The sequence below is a fragment of the Narcine bancroftii genome, chromosome 7, assembly GCF_036971445.1.
Source record: "Narcine bancroftii isolate sNarBan1 chromosome 7, sNarBan1.hap1, whole genome shotgun sequence".
Lineage (NCBI taxonomy): Eukaryota > Metazoa > Chordata > Chondrichthyes > Torpediniformes > Narcinidae > Narcine > Narcine bancroftii.
The window spans coordinates 51,411,915-51,433,614 of NC_091475.1; the positions used below are offsets into that span (position 1 = coordinate 51,411,915).

The 21,700-nt window shown below is 44.4% G+C and overlaps 1 protein-coding gene across 5 annotated transcripts in view; it reads left to right on the forward strand.

The window, feature by feature from the left end:
• Positions 1 to 21,700, forward strand: part of LOC138738909 (cilia- and flagella-associated protein 47-like) — a 614,550-nt gene that overhangs the window by 498,035 nt on the left and 94,815 nt on the right. For all 5 annotated transcript variants that reach the window (XM_069890090.1, XM_069890088.1, XM_069890089.1 and 2 more), the window contains one exon: positions 9,830 to 9,925. In XM_069890090.1, coding sequence (XP_069746191.1) covers positions 9,830 to 9,925 — 96 coding nt within the window. The remainder of the gene's footprint in view (positions 1 to 9,829; positions 9,926 to 21,700) is intronic.

Below are 21,700 nucleotides of genomic sequence, written 5' to 3' on the forward strand. Positions count from 1 at the left end.
CCGACCTTGTTGGTTTTCGTGCAGTTGGATAATCATGTTGAGGAACTTTGGGGGACATCCGATGCGCTCTAGTATTTGCCAAAGCCCTTTCCTGCTCACGGTGTCGAAGGCTTTGGTGAGGTCAACAAAGGTGATGTAGAGTCCTTTGTTTTGTTCTCTACACTTTTCTTGGAGCTGTCTGAGGGCAAAGACCATGTCAGTGGTTCCTCTGTTAGCGCGAAAGCCGCACTGTGATTCTGGGAGAATATTCTCAGCGACACTAGGTATTATTCTATTTAGTAGAATCCTAGCGAAGATTTTGCCTGCAATGGAGAGCAACGTGATTCCCCTGTAGTTTGAGCAGTCTGATTTCTCGCCTTTGTTTTTGTACAGGGTGATGATGGTGGCATCACGAAGATCCTGAGGCAGTTTACCTTGGTCCCAACAAAGCTTGAAAAACTCATGCAGTTTGGCATGCAGAGTTTTGCTGCCAGCCTTCCAGACTTCTGGGGGGATTCCATCCATACCTGCTGCTTTGCCACTTTTCAGTTGTTCGATTGCCTTATATGTCTCATCCAGGGTGGGAACCTCATCCAGCTCTAGCCTTAGGGGCTGTTGAGGGAGCTGGAGCAGGGCGGAATCTTGGACTGAGCGGTTGGTACTGAAAAGAGATTGGAAGTGTTCTGACCATCGGTTGAGGATGGAGATCTTGTCGCTGAGGAGGACTTTGCCGTCTGAGCTGCGCAGCGGGCTTTGGACTTGGGGTGAGGGGCCGTACACAGCCTTTAGAGCCTCGTAGAAACCCCTGAAGTCGCCAATGTCCGCGCTGAGCTGTGTTCGTTTGGCGAGGCTAGTCCACCACTCATTTTGGATCTCCCGGAGTTTGCGCTGAAGATGGCTGCATGCGCGACGGAAGGCTTGTTTCTTCTCTGGACAGGACGGCTTTGTAAGGTGAGCCTGGTGGGCAGCTCGCTTCTTTGCCAGCAGCTCCTGGATTTCCTGGCTGTTTTCGTCAAACCAGTCCTTGTTTTTCCTGGAGGAGAAGCCCAGTACCTCTTCAGTGGATTGCAGTATGGTAGTCTTCAACTGATCCCAGAAGGTTTCAGGGGACGGGTCCGTGAGGCGGGTTGCAACGTCGAGCTTTGCTTTGAGGTTTGCCTGGAAGTTTCCTCTCGCTTCGTCTGACTGCAGTTTTCCAACATTGAACCTCTTTCTGGGGGCTTTATTGTTCCTGGGCTTTGGCTTGAAGTGAAGGTTGAGCTTGCAGCGAACCAGCCGGTGGTCAGTGTGGCATTCCGCGCTAGGCATGACCCTGGTGTGGAGCACATCTTGTTTGTCACTTTCTCGCACCAGGATGTAGTCCAGGAGGTGCCAGTGTTTGGATCGGGGATGCATCCAGGTGGTCTTAAGGCTCCGAATCATGGGTCCTCTACCGGCACCACCTACGGCTCCTAGAACGCTTCCACCAGCGTTGTCTCCGCTCCATCCTCAACATCCATTGGAGCGCTCACACCCCTAACGTCGAGGTACTCGAGATGGCAGAGGTCGACAGCATCGAGTCCACGCTGCTGAAGATCCAGCTGCGCTGGATGGGTCACGTCTCCAGAATGGAGGACCATCGCCTTCCCAAGATCGTATTATATGGCGAGCTCTCCACTGGCCACCGTGACAGAGGTGCACCAAAGAAAAGGTACAAGGACTGCCTAAAGAAATCTCTTGGTGCCTGCCACATTGACCACCGCCAGTGGGCTGATAACGCCTCAAACCGTGCATCTTGGCGCCTCACAGTTTGGCGGGCAGCAGCCTCCTTTGAAGAAGACCGCAGAGCCCACCTCACTGACAAAAGGCAAAGGAGGAAAAACCCAACACCCAACCCCAACCAACCAATTTTCCCTTGCAACCGCTGCAATCGTGTCTGCCTGTCCCGCATCGGACTGGTCAGCCACAAACGAGCCTGCAGCTGACGTGGACTTTTTACCCCCTCCATAAATCTTCGTCCGCGAAGCCAAGCCAAAGAAAAGAAGCATATCTAAATGTAATGTGATGTTTTCACATGTGTACAGAAAACGGAAGAAAGTATTGATTAGTATTTGAATGAATTGAGAAAGAGAAACAAAATGTATGAATTTGGTGGACTGACCAATTCGCTGATAAAAGACAGTCTTGTGTGTGTTGTTCCCGATAATAGTCTAAGGGAAAGACTGCCAAGAGCAAAATCTCAACCTGGAAAAAGCCATAGCACTCTGTAGAGCTGCAGAAACTGTAAACACACAGGCAAAAGAGCTGTTCAATGAAACTAGCTGCAATGTCGATGGAGTGAGCAAGAACAGACACAAACCATTGAACAAAAAAAGTGCCAAAGTAGAAAGAGAGGCATGGCCAGCAAACAAAAATGAAAGGGACAATTGAAAGCCATGTCATCGATGCAGTGCACAACACCTAGCAAAAAAGTGTCCAGCATCTGTTAAAACATGCATTATGTGTAACATATCCACCATTATGCCCATTGCTGGAGGAACCAAGTGCAACAAAGCAAGGTTCATGCAGTAGATGGAAGGGAGATAGATGTTGTGACTGAAAATAAGAAAGAAAACAGAGACTGGATGTTGAGATTAAAAGTGAATGACATATACATTTCAGTTAAATTGGATACTGGAGCACAAATTAATGTAATATCAGAGACTGATTTTAAAAAGATTAGACTGAGAACAAAGATGTATGGAACAAAAGTGAAGGTGGCAAGATATTCAGGTACTGATATACCAGTGCAAGGAAAATGCATGGACAAAGTGAAACACAAGGACAAAGAGCACATGCTAGTGTTCATCATGATACCAAAGGATGTACAGGCCATACAAGGTTTCACAGCCTGTGAGAAACTGAACCTGGTAAAAAGAGTCCTTGTTGTGGAAAGCAAAGGAGAGACCGTCTATAATAAACTCATGAAAGAGTATAATGATCTGTTTCAGGGTCTAGGCTGCCTTGCAGGAGAACACACAATCAGAGTGGATAAACGTGTGCCACCGATAATGCATCCATGCAGAAAAGTTCCATTTGTGCTTCAAAAGCAACTAAAGGCAGAGTTTGACAGGATGGAAAGCCTGAATGTGATTCAGAAGTTAGATGAGCCAACGGAGAGGGTGAGTCACTCATCGTTATGGACAAAAAGAATGGAAAACTTAGAATTTGCTTGGATCCAAGAGATCTAAACAGAGAAATAAAGAGAAAACACTTTAAGCTTCCGATGTGTGAAGAAATCATGTCACAGTTTGCAAATGCAAAGATTTTCAACAAGTTAGAAGCATCATCAGTATTTTAGCAGTTAAAATTGGGTGAAGAAAATTCAAGACTGTGCACATTCAATAGTCCGTTTGGCAGATACAGATTCCTAAGGTGACCATTCAGAATTGCCTCAGGTCCTGAAGTGTATCACAAAACTATATATTTGGTCTAAGAGCACCTGGACGGAGTTGATACCTCAGTGGATAACATCGTAGTATAGGGAACCACGAGTATGGAGCATCAACAAGGAAAGCAAACCTGAAGCTGAACAGAGAGAAATGCCAGCTCAGGGTGACAGAACTAACATCTGAAGGAGCTATTATTGGCAGTGAAGGCATCAGACCAGATCCCAGAAAGGTGTCCACCATTGGGAACATGCCAAGGCCACAATGCAAAAAGGATGTACAGAGATTTAATGGAATGGTCAACTATATGAGTAAATTCATATCCAACCTCTCAGAAAAGATGGCTCCATTGAGAAGACTAACAGAAAAGAACATTGAATGGGAGTGGAATCTTGAGCATGAAAAGTCATGGAGGGAACTAAAGAAACTGTTGACAGAGGAACCAGTTCTGAAGTTTTACGACCCAATGAGATCCATCAAGATATCATCAGATGCATCACATGGTGCAGTTCTTCTGCAAAAATATGATGGTTGGCAACCCATTGCTTATGTATCACATTCAATGACAGACGTGGAAATGTGATATGTTCAAATTAAAAAGGAGCCGCTCAGCATCACATACATCTATGAAAGATTTCATCAGCTTGTGTCAGGACAGGAGTCAGTGTAGAGACTGACCATAAGCCCTTGATTGCATTGTTCCAAAAGCCATTTAATAAATGTCTACTTACAATACAAAGAATGATGATTAGGTTGCAATGCTTTCCACTGAATATAGCGTACAATCTGGGTAAGCTTATGTACTCACCAGACACTTTGTCTTGAGCTGTTGACACAAGAGAGCCCACAAACACCAAAATGGATGAAGATGCGAACGTCTTCGTTGACGTGATCACAAGTGTACTGCCCATATCAGATGCAAATATTGAGCTCATAAAGTCAGAAACAAACAAATATGAAACACTGAGACAACTGAGAAAAAAACATCTTGGATGGATGACCCAACATGAAGCAGGACTGCTCACCTGACATTGCAGTGTACTGGAACTGCAGGACAGAACTATCAGAGGTTGAAGACATCATCTACAAAGGAAGTAAAATCCTTATCCCAAAGAGTCTGAAAAAAGAGATGCTAAAAAGGATCCATGGAGGACATCTCGGAATTGAAAAGAGGTGCTGTACTGGCCAAGAATCAAAACTGATATAACAAATGAAGTGTCAAACTGTATAATATACTGGAAATATCAAGCAAACAATTCTGCAGAACCACTAAAACCACACCCAGCACCATACAGACCTTACCAGAAGGTAGGCACTGACCTATTTGTATGTCAAGGGAAGGACTATTGCATTCACAGACTATTACTTCCTGTATCCAGAGGTGTGTAAACTGAACACCACCACTGCAGATACATTAATAACAGGTATGAAAGCCATATTCTCCAGACATGGTTTGGCAAGCGAGGTCTTCACAGATAATGGACCCCAGTTTTGCAATTTAAAGTTCCGACAGTTTGCCAAAGAATGGGACTTTGTACACTCCACATCAAGTCCTCATTTTCCACAGTCCAATGGTCTAGTGTAAAATTATGTACAGACAATGAAAAGACAGATGTATGAGGCAAAAGTCAGTGTAATGGACTTCTACCTGAGCATGTTAGTATACCGCACAATGCTGCTCGAGTGTAATACGTCACCAGCACAACTCCTTATGGGATGTAGGCTAAGATCAAATCTACTCATTCAGGAGAACCTCCTAAAAACAATAAGGTGAGGAAATTGAAACAGCAGAAAGAAAAACAAAAGTATTTCTTTGACAGAGGAACAGAAAACCTATCTGAACTCTACACTGGTGATCAAGTAAGGCGAAAAGACAAAACAAACTTATGGATTCAGAAGGGAACTGTCCTTCGTGAAGTCCAATCAAGATCATACACCATTCAGACAGATGAAGGTGTTGTTCTGTGAAGAAATCGTTGAGATCTTCAAATGGTACCAACCACAGTAGATGGAAAGACAGATATTGTTGAACAACCTTAATACACAGATGAGAAGACATCATCTGAGGGAACAACTCAAATTCAAGGACAATCAATCAGGAGATTGTCAAGACATGTGAATCTTCCTAAGAGACTTATTAAGCAAATTTAAAGACTCCTGTTAGTGTTTTCTTATTCACTCTTCAAGTTTTAGTGTATGTAAATGTGAACACACAAAATAAGTTTTTAAAAAGCTAACATTGTTGATAATAATGAAAATGTAAGTTCCTGGTGTTAAAGTTGAAATTGCAGAGTTATACAAAGAAAACATGTAATGTTGGAAGTAAGCTACTTTTGTTTTAAGAAAGGGAGATGGGATGATAGTGATCATGGTTGCAATGCAACTAGCAATGCCTTAAGGATTATAGCTCCTGTTTGATCAGACTTGGCTGCCTACAGGGAACTGACACAGAGGAAGAGATTGCTGTATGTGAGATCTGTAATGGAGGCTTGCAGCCTCATGGCATACCTCATGGGTTGTTTACAACAACTTGAAAGAACCTTTTCCTTTATCCATGTGTTGTCTAAGAACTCACACATACAAATACAAGATGAAACAATGATATGAACAATTTCAACAGCAGTCATGCCATTGAAATCTGCTTCTAATTAGTCAGTGGCTTCAGAAGGAAAACTTCCAACACAAATATGACAGCAGAGGGTATGATAGACAGGAATTACAGGGACACTATTCACACCTAGAAGGCAGGAGGCGGGTTGATGGGTGACAGTCCATAGAGGGAAAGGGAACACCTTCCATTTTCAGAATGGAAGGTGAGCAGCCAGATGTTGTGGTCCATATAGGGGCCAATGACATGGGTAGGGCACCTTCGTGGGACATTCCCCTCAGTAATAAGTATACCATTTTGAATACTGTTGTTTGGGGGGGGGGGGAGGAGAACCTATCACTGACAACCAACGGCCATCAGGTCTCTGGCATAGAGTCTGATCCTGTGGCTAAGAAGGGAGGGATGGAAAATAGATGAGCTGTAGTGATATGAGATTCTATAGTTAAGGGGACAGATAAGAGGTTCTATAGAAGAGAATGAATATCCTGGATGGTATATTCCCTCCCTGGTGCCAGGGTCTGAGATATATCAGATCGAATTCATGGCATTTTCAGAATAGAAGGTGAGCAGCCAGATGTTGTGGTCCATATAGGGACCAATGACATGGGTAGGAATGGTGAGGAAGTCATGCAAGGAAAGTTCAGGGAGTTAGGGGCTAGGTTGAAGGACAGGACCTCCAGGGTTGTGATCTTAGGATTGCTACCCATGCCACGTACTAGTGAGGTTAAAAACAGGAGGATAATGCAGGTTAACATGTAGCTAAAGACATGGTGCAGAAGGGAGGGCTTCAGGTTTCTGGATCATTGCACTCTCTTCCAGTAAAGGTGAGAACTGTTCTGACGGGTCAGTTTGCATCTGAACTGGAGGGAGACTAATATCCTTGTGGGATGGTTTGCTCCTGCTGGTTCAGTTGGTTTAAACTAGGTTTGCAGGAGGATGGGAATCAGAGGGCCAGAGCAGATAGAGGAGTGGAGGAGGGAAAAGGTGATGTAAAAATTGCATGCACCATTAGAAGTCAATGGGTTGTATGTGGTGGAAATGTTCTAAAATGTATCTATTTCAATGCAAGGAGTATTGCAGAAAAGGCAGACTAGCTCAGAGTGTGGATTGGCATGTGGAATTATGACTTCATGGCCATAGTAAAATGGTTGAGGAGGGGCAGGACTGGCAGCTCCATGTTCTGGGCTTTAGACACTATAGAATGGGGGGGGGGGGGGTCTGAATGAGGGAGGAGTAGCATTGCTCATCAGGGAAAATATCACAGGCAAGACGGACTAGAGGTCTTATCTATTGAGGCTGTGGGTGGGAGCTGAGGAATGGGAAAGGTATGACCAAACTCATGGGGTTGTATTATAGACCTCTCATTAGCAATGAGAATTGGAAGTGCAAATCTATGGAGACAGCTGCAGGAAACATAAGGTTGTGATAGTCAGGGATTTTAATTTTCCACATATTGACTGGGACTCCCGTACTGCAATGGCTTGTAATTTGTCATATGTGTTCAGGAAAGTTTTCTCAATCAATATATTCTGTACCAACTAGAGAGAATGCAATATTGGATCTCTTTTTCTAGGGAATGAGACAGGACTGATTACAGAAGTGTGTGTCGGGGAATATTTTGGGTCCAATGATCATAATGCCATTAGTTTCAAATTAATTAATCTTTAGGTTTAGATTCTAGATTGGAGAAAGGCTAAATTTGAGGAAATGAGAAAGGATCTAAAATGTGTGGATTGGGCTATGTTGTTTTTGGACAAGGTAAGTGGAAGTCCTTAACCATATAACCATTTATGGAGTGGAAACAGGCCATGTTGGCCTTTTGAGTCCGCACCGGTTCACTGATTTTGTGCGCCCTCTTCAGGCATTGGTCCCGGTAGATCTTCATTCAATAACGATGGACGAATTCAATGCAGGTGGAATCAGTCGTTCTCTTGCCCGCTTGGATTTTGTGTGTTCCTGTCAGGATTAAAGGCAACTTTAGCAGGCATAGAGAACCTTGGTTTTCAAGGGATATTGGGGATCTGGTTTGGAAGAAGAGAGAGGTGTATAACAGATATAGGCAACATGGAGCAAATGAGGTACTTGAGGAGGATAATAAAATGCAAGAAGAACCTCAAGAAAGAGATAAGGATGGCAAAAAAAAATACATGAGGTTGCTTTCACAGACAATGTGAAGGTAAATCATAAGGATTTCTACAGGTATATTAAAAGCAGAAGGATAGTAAGGGACAAAATTGGTCCTCTTAAGATCAGAGTGGTCAGCTCTGTATGGAGTCAAAAGAGATGGGAGAGATCTCACTTTTTTTCATCAGTACTCACTCAGGAAACAGGCAGAGTTGTGAGGAGGATGAAAAACAAGAAGTCAGGTCATGGAGTGTATACACATTAGAGAGGAGGAAGTGCTTGTTGACTTAAAATAAATAGGGGTGGATAAATCCCCATGGCCTGACAAGATATTCCCTCAGGTTTTGAAGGAGACTAATGCAGAAATTTCAGGGACTCTGGCAGAAATATTTAAAATGTCCTTAGCCATAGGTGTGGAATGGAAAGTAGCTCATGTTGTTCCATTGTTTTAAACAGGCTCTAAAATAACCCTGGAAATTATAGGCTGGTGAGCCTGATATCAGTAGCAAGTAAATTATTGGAAGGTGTTCTAATAGATTGAATATACAATTATTTGAATAGCCAGAAACTGATTAGGGATAGTCAACATGGCTTTGTGCATGGAAGGTTGTGTTTAACCAATCTTATAGAGTTTTCTGACGATGTTACCAGGACGTTGATTAAGGAAAGGCTGTTGTCTACAGCGACTTTAGTAAGACCTTTGACAAGGTCCCATGTGGGAGGTTAGTCGGGAAGGTTCAGATGCTAGTTATTCATGATGAAGGAGTGAACTGGATTCGACAATGGCTGGATGGGATAAGCTAGAGTGTAGTGGTAGAAGATTGCTTCTCAGACTGGAGACCTGTGACGAGTGGATCAGGGATCAGTGCTGGGATAATTGTTGTTTGTCATCTATATCAATGATCTGGATGATAATGTCGTAAATTAAATCAGAAAGTTTGCGGATAACATTAAGATTTGAGGCATTGTGGAGAGCGAATAAGATTTTCAAAGCCTGCAGAAGGATCTGGACCAGGTGGAAAAATGGGCTTAAAAATGGCATATGGAAGTTAATGCAGACAAGTGTGAGATGTTTCATTTTGGAAGGACAAACCAAGAAAGGACATACATGGTAAATGGTAGGACACTGAGGAGTGCAGTAGAACTGAAGGATCTGGAATACAGGTACATAATTCCTTGAAAATGACATCACAGGTAGATAGGGTTGTAAGAGATCCTTTGGCATATTGGCCATCATAAATCAAAGTATTGAGTACAGGAGTTGGGATATTACAGTAAAGTTGTAGAAGACACTGATGGGGCCAAATTTGGAGTCTTGTGTGCAGTTTTGATCAGCTAACTACAGGAAAGACATTAATAAGATAGAAAGAGTGCAGAGTAGATTTACTAGGATGTTGCCCAGACTTCAGGAATCGAGTTCCAGGGAAAGATTAAATAGGTTAGGACTTTATAACTTCAACATCTATTTATATCTATTTCTGCAAAATCCAAAACAAAAAATTGAGATTTTTGTTTGCAGTCAATGCAGTAAGAAGCTCATTAAAAAAAATTGAGATATGTGTGCATTATTGCCACTCTTGTTTCAATGCCAAATAAAGTGTAATTATCGTTTTTGTGAAATGGTTCAACATGATGGAAAAAAATATATTTGACCCTGATTTTCCCTTGGATCTTCTAGTAAATTGTATAAGGATTTTAATCTTCCTTTCAGATGATGAACAAGTTACACATAATCAAATCCCTTCAGATCTGCTAAAATCCGTGAACAAACAGACTGTTTTCTGTATTCCTCTGAAGCAAAGTAAAGGTAAAAATTTTAAAAATGTTTGACAAAATTGTACATTTCTAGAGATCATGTGCATATTAATAATTGACAGCTGAAATCATTATATAATCAGTGTATGATAACACTCGTGGAATTTTGTACTAAATATTCAATTGTAGCAGTGGCTGCACTGCTAACTGTAGGATCGCACAACCAGATGGGTGAGTTCAGTGAGCAAAAACTGATTTATTGCAGGCTGCCTGGCTGGTCTTGTACTCCCAGCCCAGACCTGGCTGAGAACAGCGCTGGGGGGCCCCGACGTCACTGGGGCGTCACATGGTTCCCCAAGCGCGGGCTTCTGAGCCCAGTGCCAAGGTCGGGAGGAAACCCCCGACGGCGCCATTTTGGCCGGCTCGTGTGCATGACAAGCGGGGCCAGTTCACCTGCCTAATGGCATACCGCCACACAATGTTCCAGACAACATGTAATATGACTCAAAAGCCAGTCCAAGCCATTCATTCCAACAATTTACTTGAACCTTTGCTTTTTTATTCTATTTGTGTTACTGTCACTATTATTTATTTGTATTGTCGAGTACATGTTCTGATCGAATGCATTTTATTTCTGAAAGCCTTTCATTAATTGGAGTGAGTGAGGCATATACGTGTCATTACACTTTGAAAGTGCATTGAATGCAACACTAAGAAAAAATATTGATGTTCACTGATTACCCATTTTTCTGATATTATCAAGCAAAATATAGTTTAATTTTGCATGTCCAGAGCGTTTATTGCTGATCAAATGTTTCAAATGGTTGGAAAATTTTAAAGAGAATGAACGAAATTGCACTTGGCATGGCACATTGTCTGTGAACTCACCACTACAGGAGCTGGCCAACTATATCCAGCTGAGCAAGATTGCCAGTCCAGTCAAGCTGTAGTCTACTTTCAGGGGGTGGCCTTTCAGGCACAGTGAGGCATCAGAAGCAGGTGAGCTTTGGGCAGCATTGTGCAGAGACTCTGAAGCACTGCGGCCAAAGATGGGAGCAGAGGCAATGATCAGCCAGAGCTGCAAGGCTTTTCTTTACAGATATTGAATTATTAAAAATTATTAATACTGGAGAAGTCATTTTTAAAATCATTATTTATTTGAAATTGTGATGAATTAGGCACATAAATAAAGTTGAGAAGTAATTAGAAACATTACACACACTTGGAAAAGCAAGTCTAGATTTGGGACAGTCAGTATGGCTTTGTGCAGGGCAAATCATGTTTAACAAATTTAGTGGATGTTATCTACCTGGACCTTACTAAAGTATTGACAACATCCCTCATGGTGGGCTGATCAAGAATGTACAAATACATAAGATTCATAATGAATTGATCATTTAGATTTGGAATTGGCAAGTCCACAGAAGACAGAGGAGTAGTGGAAAGGTGTCATTCTGACTTGAAGTATGTAACCAGTGGTGTTCCATAGGGTTTCGTGTTAGGATCCCTATTTGTGATAATATATAAATGACTTTTGATACTAAAGTTGGTGGATCTGTTTTCGATGTGGGAGCAAACTAGAATATCTGAGTGACATAGTCTTAAGAAAAAAGTGAATCAGCGATCAGGATCAAACTGGATCTCAGGAGCTGCAGTTCCATTGTGATTCCCCTTATTTGACCTCATATTTATCATCTATTTGTTGTTGATGCATCTGTCTAAGATATCATTGGTAGGAATGTGCACCATGGAGTTCTTATGGAAACAAAGTTCCATCTTCACAGTAAGAACACCCTTCATCATGTTGTTCAGCACAACCTTCATGTTAAATGGAATGGATCACAAGAGGTTTGGGAACTCAAAAGTAAAGATCATTAATGGACCATATTCAGCAGCAGGAAATATATTTCACTCTTATCTGTAAACTTAGTGAGATGCCAAAGCACCAGGCTCTAATTTGAGTGGCCTTCATAATTTCTTCAGGTACCAATCATCAATCTCTGCTGACATTGTAAAAATATTTTCCTTTATATTGACCTTTGCCTGTTCAAATGGAATCCTTAAGAGATCATCATCCATGGTATTCTATTTGCAAATACATAATTCAATGTTATAAACACACTGGTAGGGTTGCATACCTTGTGATTGAAACCCTCATTTTACATTTGTGGGATAGCTTTCTGGGTTGGGGGAAGAACGCCGACTGGGAGGTAATAGGTGAATATGGGTGGGATGGGAAAGAAGGCAAAGAAGCCAAGAGGAGATAGGGCATCTGAATCAACTTTCTCTCTATCACCTTTTATCTCCTTTTCTTCCCTCTACCACCTGTATTCAGCCAGCACCTACCAGCTATTGCTCCTCCCCTTCTCCTCCCCCAATCTTTTAGGACATCTGGTGAATTCTTGCTATTCCCATTGAAAGGTTTTCAGTCTGAAATGTCGCCGGTCTATTGCTTTCCATGGGTGCTGCCTGATATAGTGAGTTCCTCCAGTACTTTGTGTATTGTTCCAATTCAACTCCTCCCTCTCTGGCAGCCAGTTGCAACGCTGACATTGACTCCTTCCAAACTCTTGCACCCCTTCCTTTAATCAGCTGTTCTCGCCAACATTTGCTCTAACCCTTCTGGTAACTGAATAGTGCCCCGATCACTGGTCTTCTTCATTTGTAAACCCCTGCCCCAGCATCCCATCTCCCTTCTCACGTGTGACTTTCCAGATTTTCTTTGTGAACACTGGACTGGTGAAATAGTCATATACTCATGAAACAAATTCATGAGGCTTTGGGTCATTTGTGTGACTAAATTTCCTGGTTATACATTTGTTGGCTTGCCATGCTGGGCATGGCAAACAGGCAGTTGGAGGCTCCAATTAATTTCCAAGCTGCAGTCTTTTCCTGTTGACAAGGAGTCATTTAGCATTAAAAAAACAAGAATTTTTAGAATCAACATTTAACAGATCAAATGAATACAATAAACAATAAAACCTGAGATTCAGAGTTACTTCCAATTCAGCATGACAAAAGAATTTAAGAATCTATATTTAATATTATATATCTGATAAAATCTGCCTGTGGTGTATGAATGCCTTCATCTTTCTTTGGCTTGGCTTTGCGGATGAAGACTTATGGAGGGGTAATGTCCACGTCAGCTGCAGGCTCGTTTGTGGCTGACAAGTCCGATGTGGGACAGGCAGACACGGTTGCATGGTTGGTTGGGGTTGGATGTTGGGTTTTTCCTCCTTTGTCTTTTGTCAGTGAGGTGGGCTCTGCGGTCTTCTTCAAAGGAGGTTGCAGCCCGCCGAACTGTGAGGCACTAAGATGCACGGTTTGAGGCGATATCAGCCCACTGGTGGTGGTCAATGTGGCAGGCACCAAGAGATTTCTTTAAGCAGTCCTTGTACCTCTTCTTTGGTGCACCTCTGTCACGGTGGTCAGTGGAGAGCTCGCCATATAACACGATCTTGGGAAGGCGATGGTCCTCCATTCTGGAGACGTGACCTACCCAGCGCAGTTGGATCTTCAGCAGCATGGATTTGATGCTGTCGGCCTCTGCCATCTCAAGTACTTCGATGTTGGAGATGAAGTCGCTCCAATGAATGTTGAGGATGGAGCGGAGACAACACTGCTGGAAGCGTTCTAGGAACCGTAGGTGATGCCGGTAGAGGACCCATGATTCGGAGCCGAACAGGAGTGTGGGTATGACAACGGCTCTGTATACGCTCATCTTTGTGAGGTTTTTCAGTTGGTTGTTTTTCCAGACTCTTTTGTGTAGTCTTCCAAAGGCGCTATTTGCCTTGGCGAGTCTGTTGTCTATCTCATTGTCGATCCTTGCATCCGATGAAATGGTGCAGCTGAGATAGGTAAACTGGTTGACCATTTTGAGTTTTGTGTGCCCGATGGAGATGTGGGGGGGCTGGTAGTCATGGTGGGGAGCTGGCTGACGGAGGATCTCTGCTTTCTTCAGGCTGACTTCCAGGCCAAACATTTTGGCAGTTTCTGCAAAACAGGACGTCAAGCGCTGAAGAGCTGGTTCTGAATGGGCAACTAAAGCGGCATCGTCTGCAAAGAGTAGTTCACGGACAAGTTGCTCTTGTATCTTGGTGTGAGCTTGCAGGCGCCTCAGATTGAAGAGACTGCCATTCGTGCGATACCAGATGTAAACAGCGTCTTCATTGTTGAGGTCTTTCATGGCTTGTTTCAGCATCATGCTGAAGAAGATTGAAAAGAGGGTTGGTGCGAGAACGCAGCCTTGCTTCACGTCGTTGTCAATGGAGAAGGGTTCGGAGAGCTCATTGCTATAACTGACCCGACCTTGTTGGTTTTCGTGCAGTTGGATAACCATGTTGAGGAACTTTGGGGGGCATCCGAGGCGCTCTAGTATTTGCAAAATGAATGCCTAATACTTTGTAAAAAAAGCTATTGGGCTTCAGATAAGAATGCATGTCTTGTTAGGGAAGTCTGAATAAATGGTAATTTTAAAATATGTCATATTTTTAACTTGTCAAAAGTTAATTTGCACTTTTACTGCAGAATCTGATATTTTTGGATAAATTAAATGTAAAGTTGTAAAGTTCCTGATTGACAGCACACACCCACTGCAGATTTGAAAGAGACAGGACAGGACAGTGTCTCTCTGCTGGGGGTTGAAGAAGTGAGTGCTGGCGCATCTCAGAAGCCCCTCATGATTTAAAAAAAAAGGCTATCATCCAACCATTGAAAAGACAGAATTATCAGTATCAATTGGTTAGAAGAATAAATCCTTGTAATATCCAATGGTGAAACATAGCAGATGCTTTCTTCTTTTCAAACCTATCTGAATAAATTTTTCTTAACATTATATCTTGGGAAAGACGAACAATAACAATATTGGCCACAGTTGTAGTGACTTGAACATGTCAAATGATTCCATTGTATTGGCTGACTTCTTGAGGAGTCAGTTTAATATTTGTTAAATCAGTCGATGTACTGAGAAATTCAACAAAAGTGCAAAGAAATTACATTGCAAGATTAATTGAATTAATAGGATTCACAAAAGAATGATTTAAGGGAAGATTCTGAGGATTTCTTTCAAGTTATGTTGGCATTCCAGAGTTAAGACTCTGGATCATTAAATCTGTCACTAAAACAGCTTGAAGAGGTCCAAATGCAACATTGAAGATCTTAAAATTCATGCCAGGAAGATGGAAAGTAAATGGAAAATGTAAAGGCCCTTTTATTGGGCCTCCCTCATGTGCAACCCACTGCCTCAGCACCCCATTTCCCTTCTCAAAGGAGTAAAATACTTGCTATCTCCCCTTTGCACATTTGATGTATTTCAGCCCAAAACATGACCATTCTTTTTCTCCCACTGATGCTGCTCGATGAGCTGAGTTCCTCCAGCAGATTACACTTTGCTCCAGATTCCACCATCTGCAATCTCTCATGTGTCCAAAGAAAAATAATGTTTCCCTTGCTCCGTTCTGATGGATCTCTCTCTCTCTCTCTCTCTCTCTATCTCTCTCTCTCTCTCTCTCTCTCTGTGAAACTCTGCATTCTGCTTCATGTTTTATTTGCTGTACTTGTAAATGGATCAACTTGCTGGCTAGCACACAAAGTAACTCTTTTCACTGTACTTCAGTGCACCTGACAATAAATTGACTCATTCCTTCAAACTATTTTTGAATACACCTGGCCAGGTCATCTTAGATTAAATGTGATCTGACCTTGGAATCTAACCTACAATGTTCACTTCCCTGCTGTGGTGCACTATCGAACAGAAGCAAACACACAAAACATAAAGTCTGTTATTGACATAAACTTCCACAGAGCTGGCTGTTAGGAATACTGTTGCAAGCTCTGAGACTGTCTTCGAAGGGCTGGCTCTGACTTATATCCCAGAGGGAGATTGACAGCCAACCGGGTAAGGCTTGGTCCATTCAGGTCGGCTGATTGACAGCCGGCCAGGTGTTGTCTTGTCCCCGTGCGTTTCTGCAAATACAAAGATCATCCCCTGCAGTAGGCTGGTGGTGTGCCACCACATGCACCCACTTCTTTAAAATTGTCCCAGGGGTCGGGGAGATTTCAGTTTGTTGTCTACCCAGAGCCCCAAAACATATACACCTTATTTACAGATTGAGACAGTCGGAGATCTGGCTCCTGGTCACTGGTCAGTGAGAGTATGCGTGGACTGTGGGCGGGGGCCGGAGCAGCTGGTGTGGTGCAGTGCGGAGGAGGGTCTGGGGTTGAGGTGTGTCTGTTGCATTGGATGGATGGGGGGGCAGGTTTGTCCCCCATGGTTGTAATGTGTCCTTGGTGCCCAAGGGGGTCTTGAGTATCCCATAGCTGTCCAGGGTCGGGGTGGGGGTGTGTCAGGCCGGCATGGTCCTGGATTGGAGGGTGCTGTGCTGTGTTGGGTGCTCCTGCTGGTGCCAGATCCCTTGTTGAGATTGTGTCCTCCCTGTCGCTGCTGAACCTAATGTAGGCGTAGTTGTGGTTCGCGTGTAGGAGGAACACATGCTCGACCAGGGGTTTGGCCTTCTGTGCTTGCATGTGTCTATGCAGGAGCACTTGTCCTGGGGATGTGAGCCATGCTGGGAGAGACATTCCCATCGCTGATTTCCTGGGGAACGAAAACAGGCATTCGTGAGGAGTCTCGTTGGTAACCATGCACAGGAGTGATCTAATGGCATGGAGCACCTCGGGAAGGGCATCCTGCCAGTATTCTACAGACCACCCCTTTGACTTAAGGGCCAGGAGAACTGCCTTCCAGGTCACCCCGTTTTCGCGTTCCACTTGCCCATTACCTCTCAGATTGTAACTAGTCATGTGACTAGTCACGATGCTACTTGCTGTCAGGTACTGGCGTAGTTCCTCACTCATGAAGCTAGACCCCCGGTCACTGTGGATAAATGCGGGGGTAGCCGAACATGGTGAAGATCTGTGTCAGTGCCCTGACAACAGTGGCCGTGGAGGTACCTGGGTAAGGGATAGCGAAAGGGAAGCGGGAGTATTCGTCTATGACTGTGAGGAAATAGACGTTCTGATTTGTGGAAGGCAGGGGTCCCTTGAAGTCCACGCTGAGGTGCTCGAACGGCTAAGTGGCCTTTACAACATGAGCCTGGGGTGGGCGGAAGAAGCGAGGTTAGGATTCCGCGCAGACCCTGCACGCCTCGATCATGGTCCTGACGTCCCTGATGGTGTTCAGGAGGTTCTGGACCCAGTAGCAGGCTATCTCGTTGACCATGTCGGCTATCCTCGGTAAGGGGTAGGCATCCACACTGGGTGTACCGGTTGATGGTCTGGCTGTAATCCATGACCATCCTTGGCTTGCTTCTCCCTTTGACCACTAGGACTTGGGCTCTCCATGGGCTGTTGCTGAGCTCTATGTCACCTTCCGCCAGAAGCCATCGCACCTCCTCCCTGATGAAGTTTCTGTCCGTGGCGCAATAGCATCTACTTCTGGTGGCTATCAACCTGAAGTCTGGCATGAGGTGTGAGAAGAGCGCAGGAGGGGTATATGCAGAGTGGAGAAGCCACAGGTTGGCTGCGGCTGGTTGGACGGCGTGCTGTGGAGCATGAGTGGGGGTAGGGGCCCCCTGAAGGTGAGGGTGATGCTCTGCAGGTGGCCTTGGAAGTCTAAGCCCAGGAAGACTGAGGCGCAGAGTTTGCCATGACCAGGAGGCTGAACCCAGTGTATGTCCTCGCCCCCTCCCCCCCACAGTCAGATCGGCTGAACAATGCCCGAGGGTATTGATAGTCCAGACCTTGGCGGCAAAGGCGATAGAGAAGGTAGTGGGGTGAACTTTAAGCTTTAGGGAATGGGCCACGCTCGGGTGAATGAAACTCTCGGTGCTACCACTGTCAATTAGGCACTTTGTTCCCTGCCCGTTGATTTTGACGACCATCATGGAGCGCCTGAGGATGTGGGGGATGTTCCTGGTCAGGGTGATGGCCGCTAGGACCATCTCGGGGTCCGAGTCATTGTTCCCCAATGGTGGACACGAGTCGTGGCCGTCGGTATCCTCTGCAGGCATCGGGAGAGATGAATGTCAATTAGTGGTGCTCTCCAGAGGTGTAGGGTGCGGTGTGCGGCAGTTGGCGGTGTCCAGAGCCATGGGATGCGTCAGTAGAGCGGCCTGGTTAGCACCCGTGTTGTCATCGGTCCCATCTTCGTTGGAGGCCTGGATGGTGGTGGCGCCTGCACCTGACCGGCCCAATATGGCAGCGCCGCATGGGAGGGCAAGGCATGGCTGGTCTTCTTCTCCAGCTGCACTAGTTGAACATCACTGGTGAGGGCGACATCATCACAGGCTGCGGACGTGACGTCATTTAGTTTTCGGGAGGCAGTGCTGGCGAGAGCGAGGGCTGGTCCGGGCAGATGGCGCGCGTGCAGTGATTGTTGCCGGAGAGGCTGGAAGTGGCTGTGGGGGCAATGGCGTCCCTCAGCAATCGCACGTGGTGGGGATCATGAGGGGGGGGGCAGGTCATAGTTGGCTGCTGAGCTGCTGGTGGGCTTTGAGAGGCAATCTTTGGCGAAGTAGCCTTTCTTGCCACATCTCAAGCAGTACTGGTTTTTGGCCGGGCAGTTTTGGTGCGATCAACTATCAGATCCACACCGGGACCCACAGTACTTACAAGGGCACTGGGCACCCGCAGCAGCAATGTTTTCATCCTTAGTCAGGTCTAGGACCACAGCAGCCAACTTTGCTGACCACGCAGAGGCCAGGGGAAGCCTGGAGTCAAAGGTTTCAGTGTGCAGGGCTGCTGCCTCCAGGGTTCGGACTACCCCATTGTTTTGGCCAGGGAGTAGATATTGTCCTCTAGCAGCTTCTGCCTGATGTCTCTCGCGCGTAGCCATTGGTCATAGATGTCTCTGATCATTCTCTCAACCTCCTTTTCATTTACCCTGGGTTCAGCCAGACAAGGTGGGGCCAACTCACGCAGGGCTCCCAGGTAGGACTCAGCCATTTCCCAGGCAGCTGCACATGGATACTTAGGAGGTACCTTGCAAAGACCATATTTGTGGGAGGTTTATACATGGTCTTGAGGGTGTTCATCACTTCCGAGTACCCAGTGCAGTCTTTGAGAGCCTGGAAGGCTCGGGGGCCCAACTTCAATCAGAGTAAGACAAGCCTCTTTCGGTCGGAATCCAGGATGTCGTCGCCGTGTGCCTTGATGATTGCTTCCGCCATGTGCTTCCAGATCTCAAAGCTTGTTTGTGCTTCCGGGTGGCATGAGTCGATTTCGAGGCTCCCGGCGCTCAGGAGCTTTTCCATAGCAGCTTTAAAATTTTATGTCGAATAAATTGTGGCGCGCTATCGAACAGACGCAAACACACAAAACATAAAGTCTGTTGAACAGGCTTTATTTGACATAAACTTCCACAGAGCTAGCTGTGAGGAATGCTGTTGCAAGCTCTGAGAATATCTTCGAAGGGCCGGCTCTGGCTTATATCCCAGAGGGTGATTGACAGCCGGCCAGGTTTGTCTTGTCCCTGTGCTCTTCTGCAGGGACAGAGGTCGCCCCCTGCAGTAGGCCGGTGGTGTACCACCACACCTGCTCTCATCAATTTCCTTTGTCACCTCTTTTAAAAATCTGATAGATTTGTGTGGCACTATTTTCCATGCACAAGGCAATGCTCACAACCTCTGACTAGCCAAACGCTGGTGGTTCCTGTCCCTCTAGAACCCTTCCAGCAGTGTTCCCATGACTGTTGTAAGGTTCACTGGCCTGTAGTTCCCTGACTTGCCCTTGCTGTCCTTAAAGAACAGCACATTAACCATACAAACCATCAAATACTTTGTCATGCCTCCAAATAGAGATAGGCTGTGAATTTTGCACAAAGCCCCTCTCCCAAGTTGTCAATGATATTTGACAGAGGCGTTCTATCAGAGATCCCAATGCATTTGCCTTTTCCTTAAGCCACACTCATCAATGTCTTAATTTCTCTGCCACATGTGCGGGCTCTTACTCAGATCCTTCTTGCCTTCTGCCCTCATTGTGGGATAGTCATGCCTGGTTCCTCACTGTCATTGATGTGTAATTTTAAAAATACTACACAATTGGGATCTGAACTGCTCATGCGCTTTGCAGCCAGTTCAGGAGAGAAGGGCATTGCATTGACCACTGCAGACATCTGTTCACATGATCTTTTGACTACATCTCTGGAGAGTGCATTAATTCTCTGCAGATATTGGACACCACTCCCTCTTTCTATTTTCTTCATCAAGGACACCAGAAATTCCTGCCTTCCTCTCTCTCTTCCATTTTTGACAGTTTTTCATTATTTCCCAGGTAATATTCACTTTGACGGCAACTGCCTGCAGCAATGACTGAACAATAGACTTCCTCTGAGCTGGTAAAAAAATATAGTTTTCATTGCGATAAGTTCAACAAATACTGAAAATGCTGTATGAAAATGTGCAGTACCAGAAATCTGAAATAACAATCAAAAATGATTTTTGATTCAGCAAATCAGGCAGTATCTGTGGGAAGAAAAGCAGTTCACATTTTATGTCTGGTACCCTTCATCAGAAATATTCATGCGGATCTGTAGAGAGAGAAAACCTGGATTTACATTTCATTAACACACCTTTCCTTCGAACATCAAATATTGTTTATTGTTCATTATATTTGACTAAACTAACAGCATAGTTGGCATTGAATGAACCTTTAAATGTTTATAATAAGTGAGCAAATTGAAATTGCTGTGCAACCTGCCTTGCAATTGCTGGGCTGGGATTAATTACAATCCCTTGGCCCCTTGTTGGAGATGATCACATTTATCTTGTTCTTTCTTTTGCCTTATTATTTCCATCTGGCTGTTGCTTCTCCTGAAGATGAATCAGCTGGCTGAAAGATGGATACATTTTTTTCCAGTTGTTATAATTTTGTTACAATCATCATTTAATGTTATTTGTTTTCAAGATGGAAACCATTTGATCAGCTGCCTTTGCAATTGACTTCCCTCATTTCCCCAATCCACACTGCTGGACTGCAAACATTTTTCTCCTCTCGCTCCAAAGTATTTATTTCCCTCATGTATTTGATTTATTTTCCAATGCCAACAACAACCTTATTTTGTCCATGAATACAATTTTTTGCTTGCCTTTGCCCTTAATTTATGACTTCCATAATCCCTCCCTGGTCCTTGCATGAGTTGATTGTGTTACTTAATCTCTTTTATCAGATGTGTCTTTATTATCCTCCCTTCAAAAAACAATACTGACTCTTCCATTCTTGCAAATGAATCCATTTCCAAACTGCCTTTCCCCTTTGAACATATTGCAGCCTCCCAAACTCATGCCCCATTTGAAAATCAATGTTTGAATTTCTTCAATCATGTTTCCACCATTGCCAGTTTTTATTAATGCTGCCTCCACCAACGTGTGATTGTGATCGAACTAACTTATCTCAATTTTGATTGTCCTGAAGCCTTTGATGTAGTTGACCACACCACATCATTGACATTCCAAAGATTTTCCACCATCTTTTTTGAACCATGTATCATTCAGGAAAAATCATCTGTGATAACTTTTCTTCTGCTCTCAGTGTACCCTTTTGGAATATAACTGACTCCCTCTCATTCTATATGCAAACCTTTGGCATGATTTGAAAACAAAAAAAAAAGGTTTGACCTGACAACAACCAAATCTGGTGCAGTAGGAGATAGCAAAGCTTCACTCCCAGATGAACTCAATACCTTCTACGCCTGACATAATCACCAGAACAAGGAAGAGCCACAGCACATCCCCTTGACACTTATAATCTTCTATCAGTATCCAAGGATGACATATGGGCTGCCTTCAGGAAAGTGGATCCAGGGAAAGCATCCAGTATGAATGAGTACTGA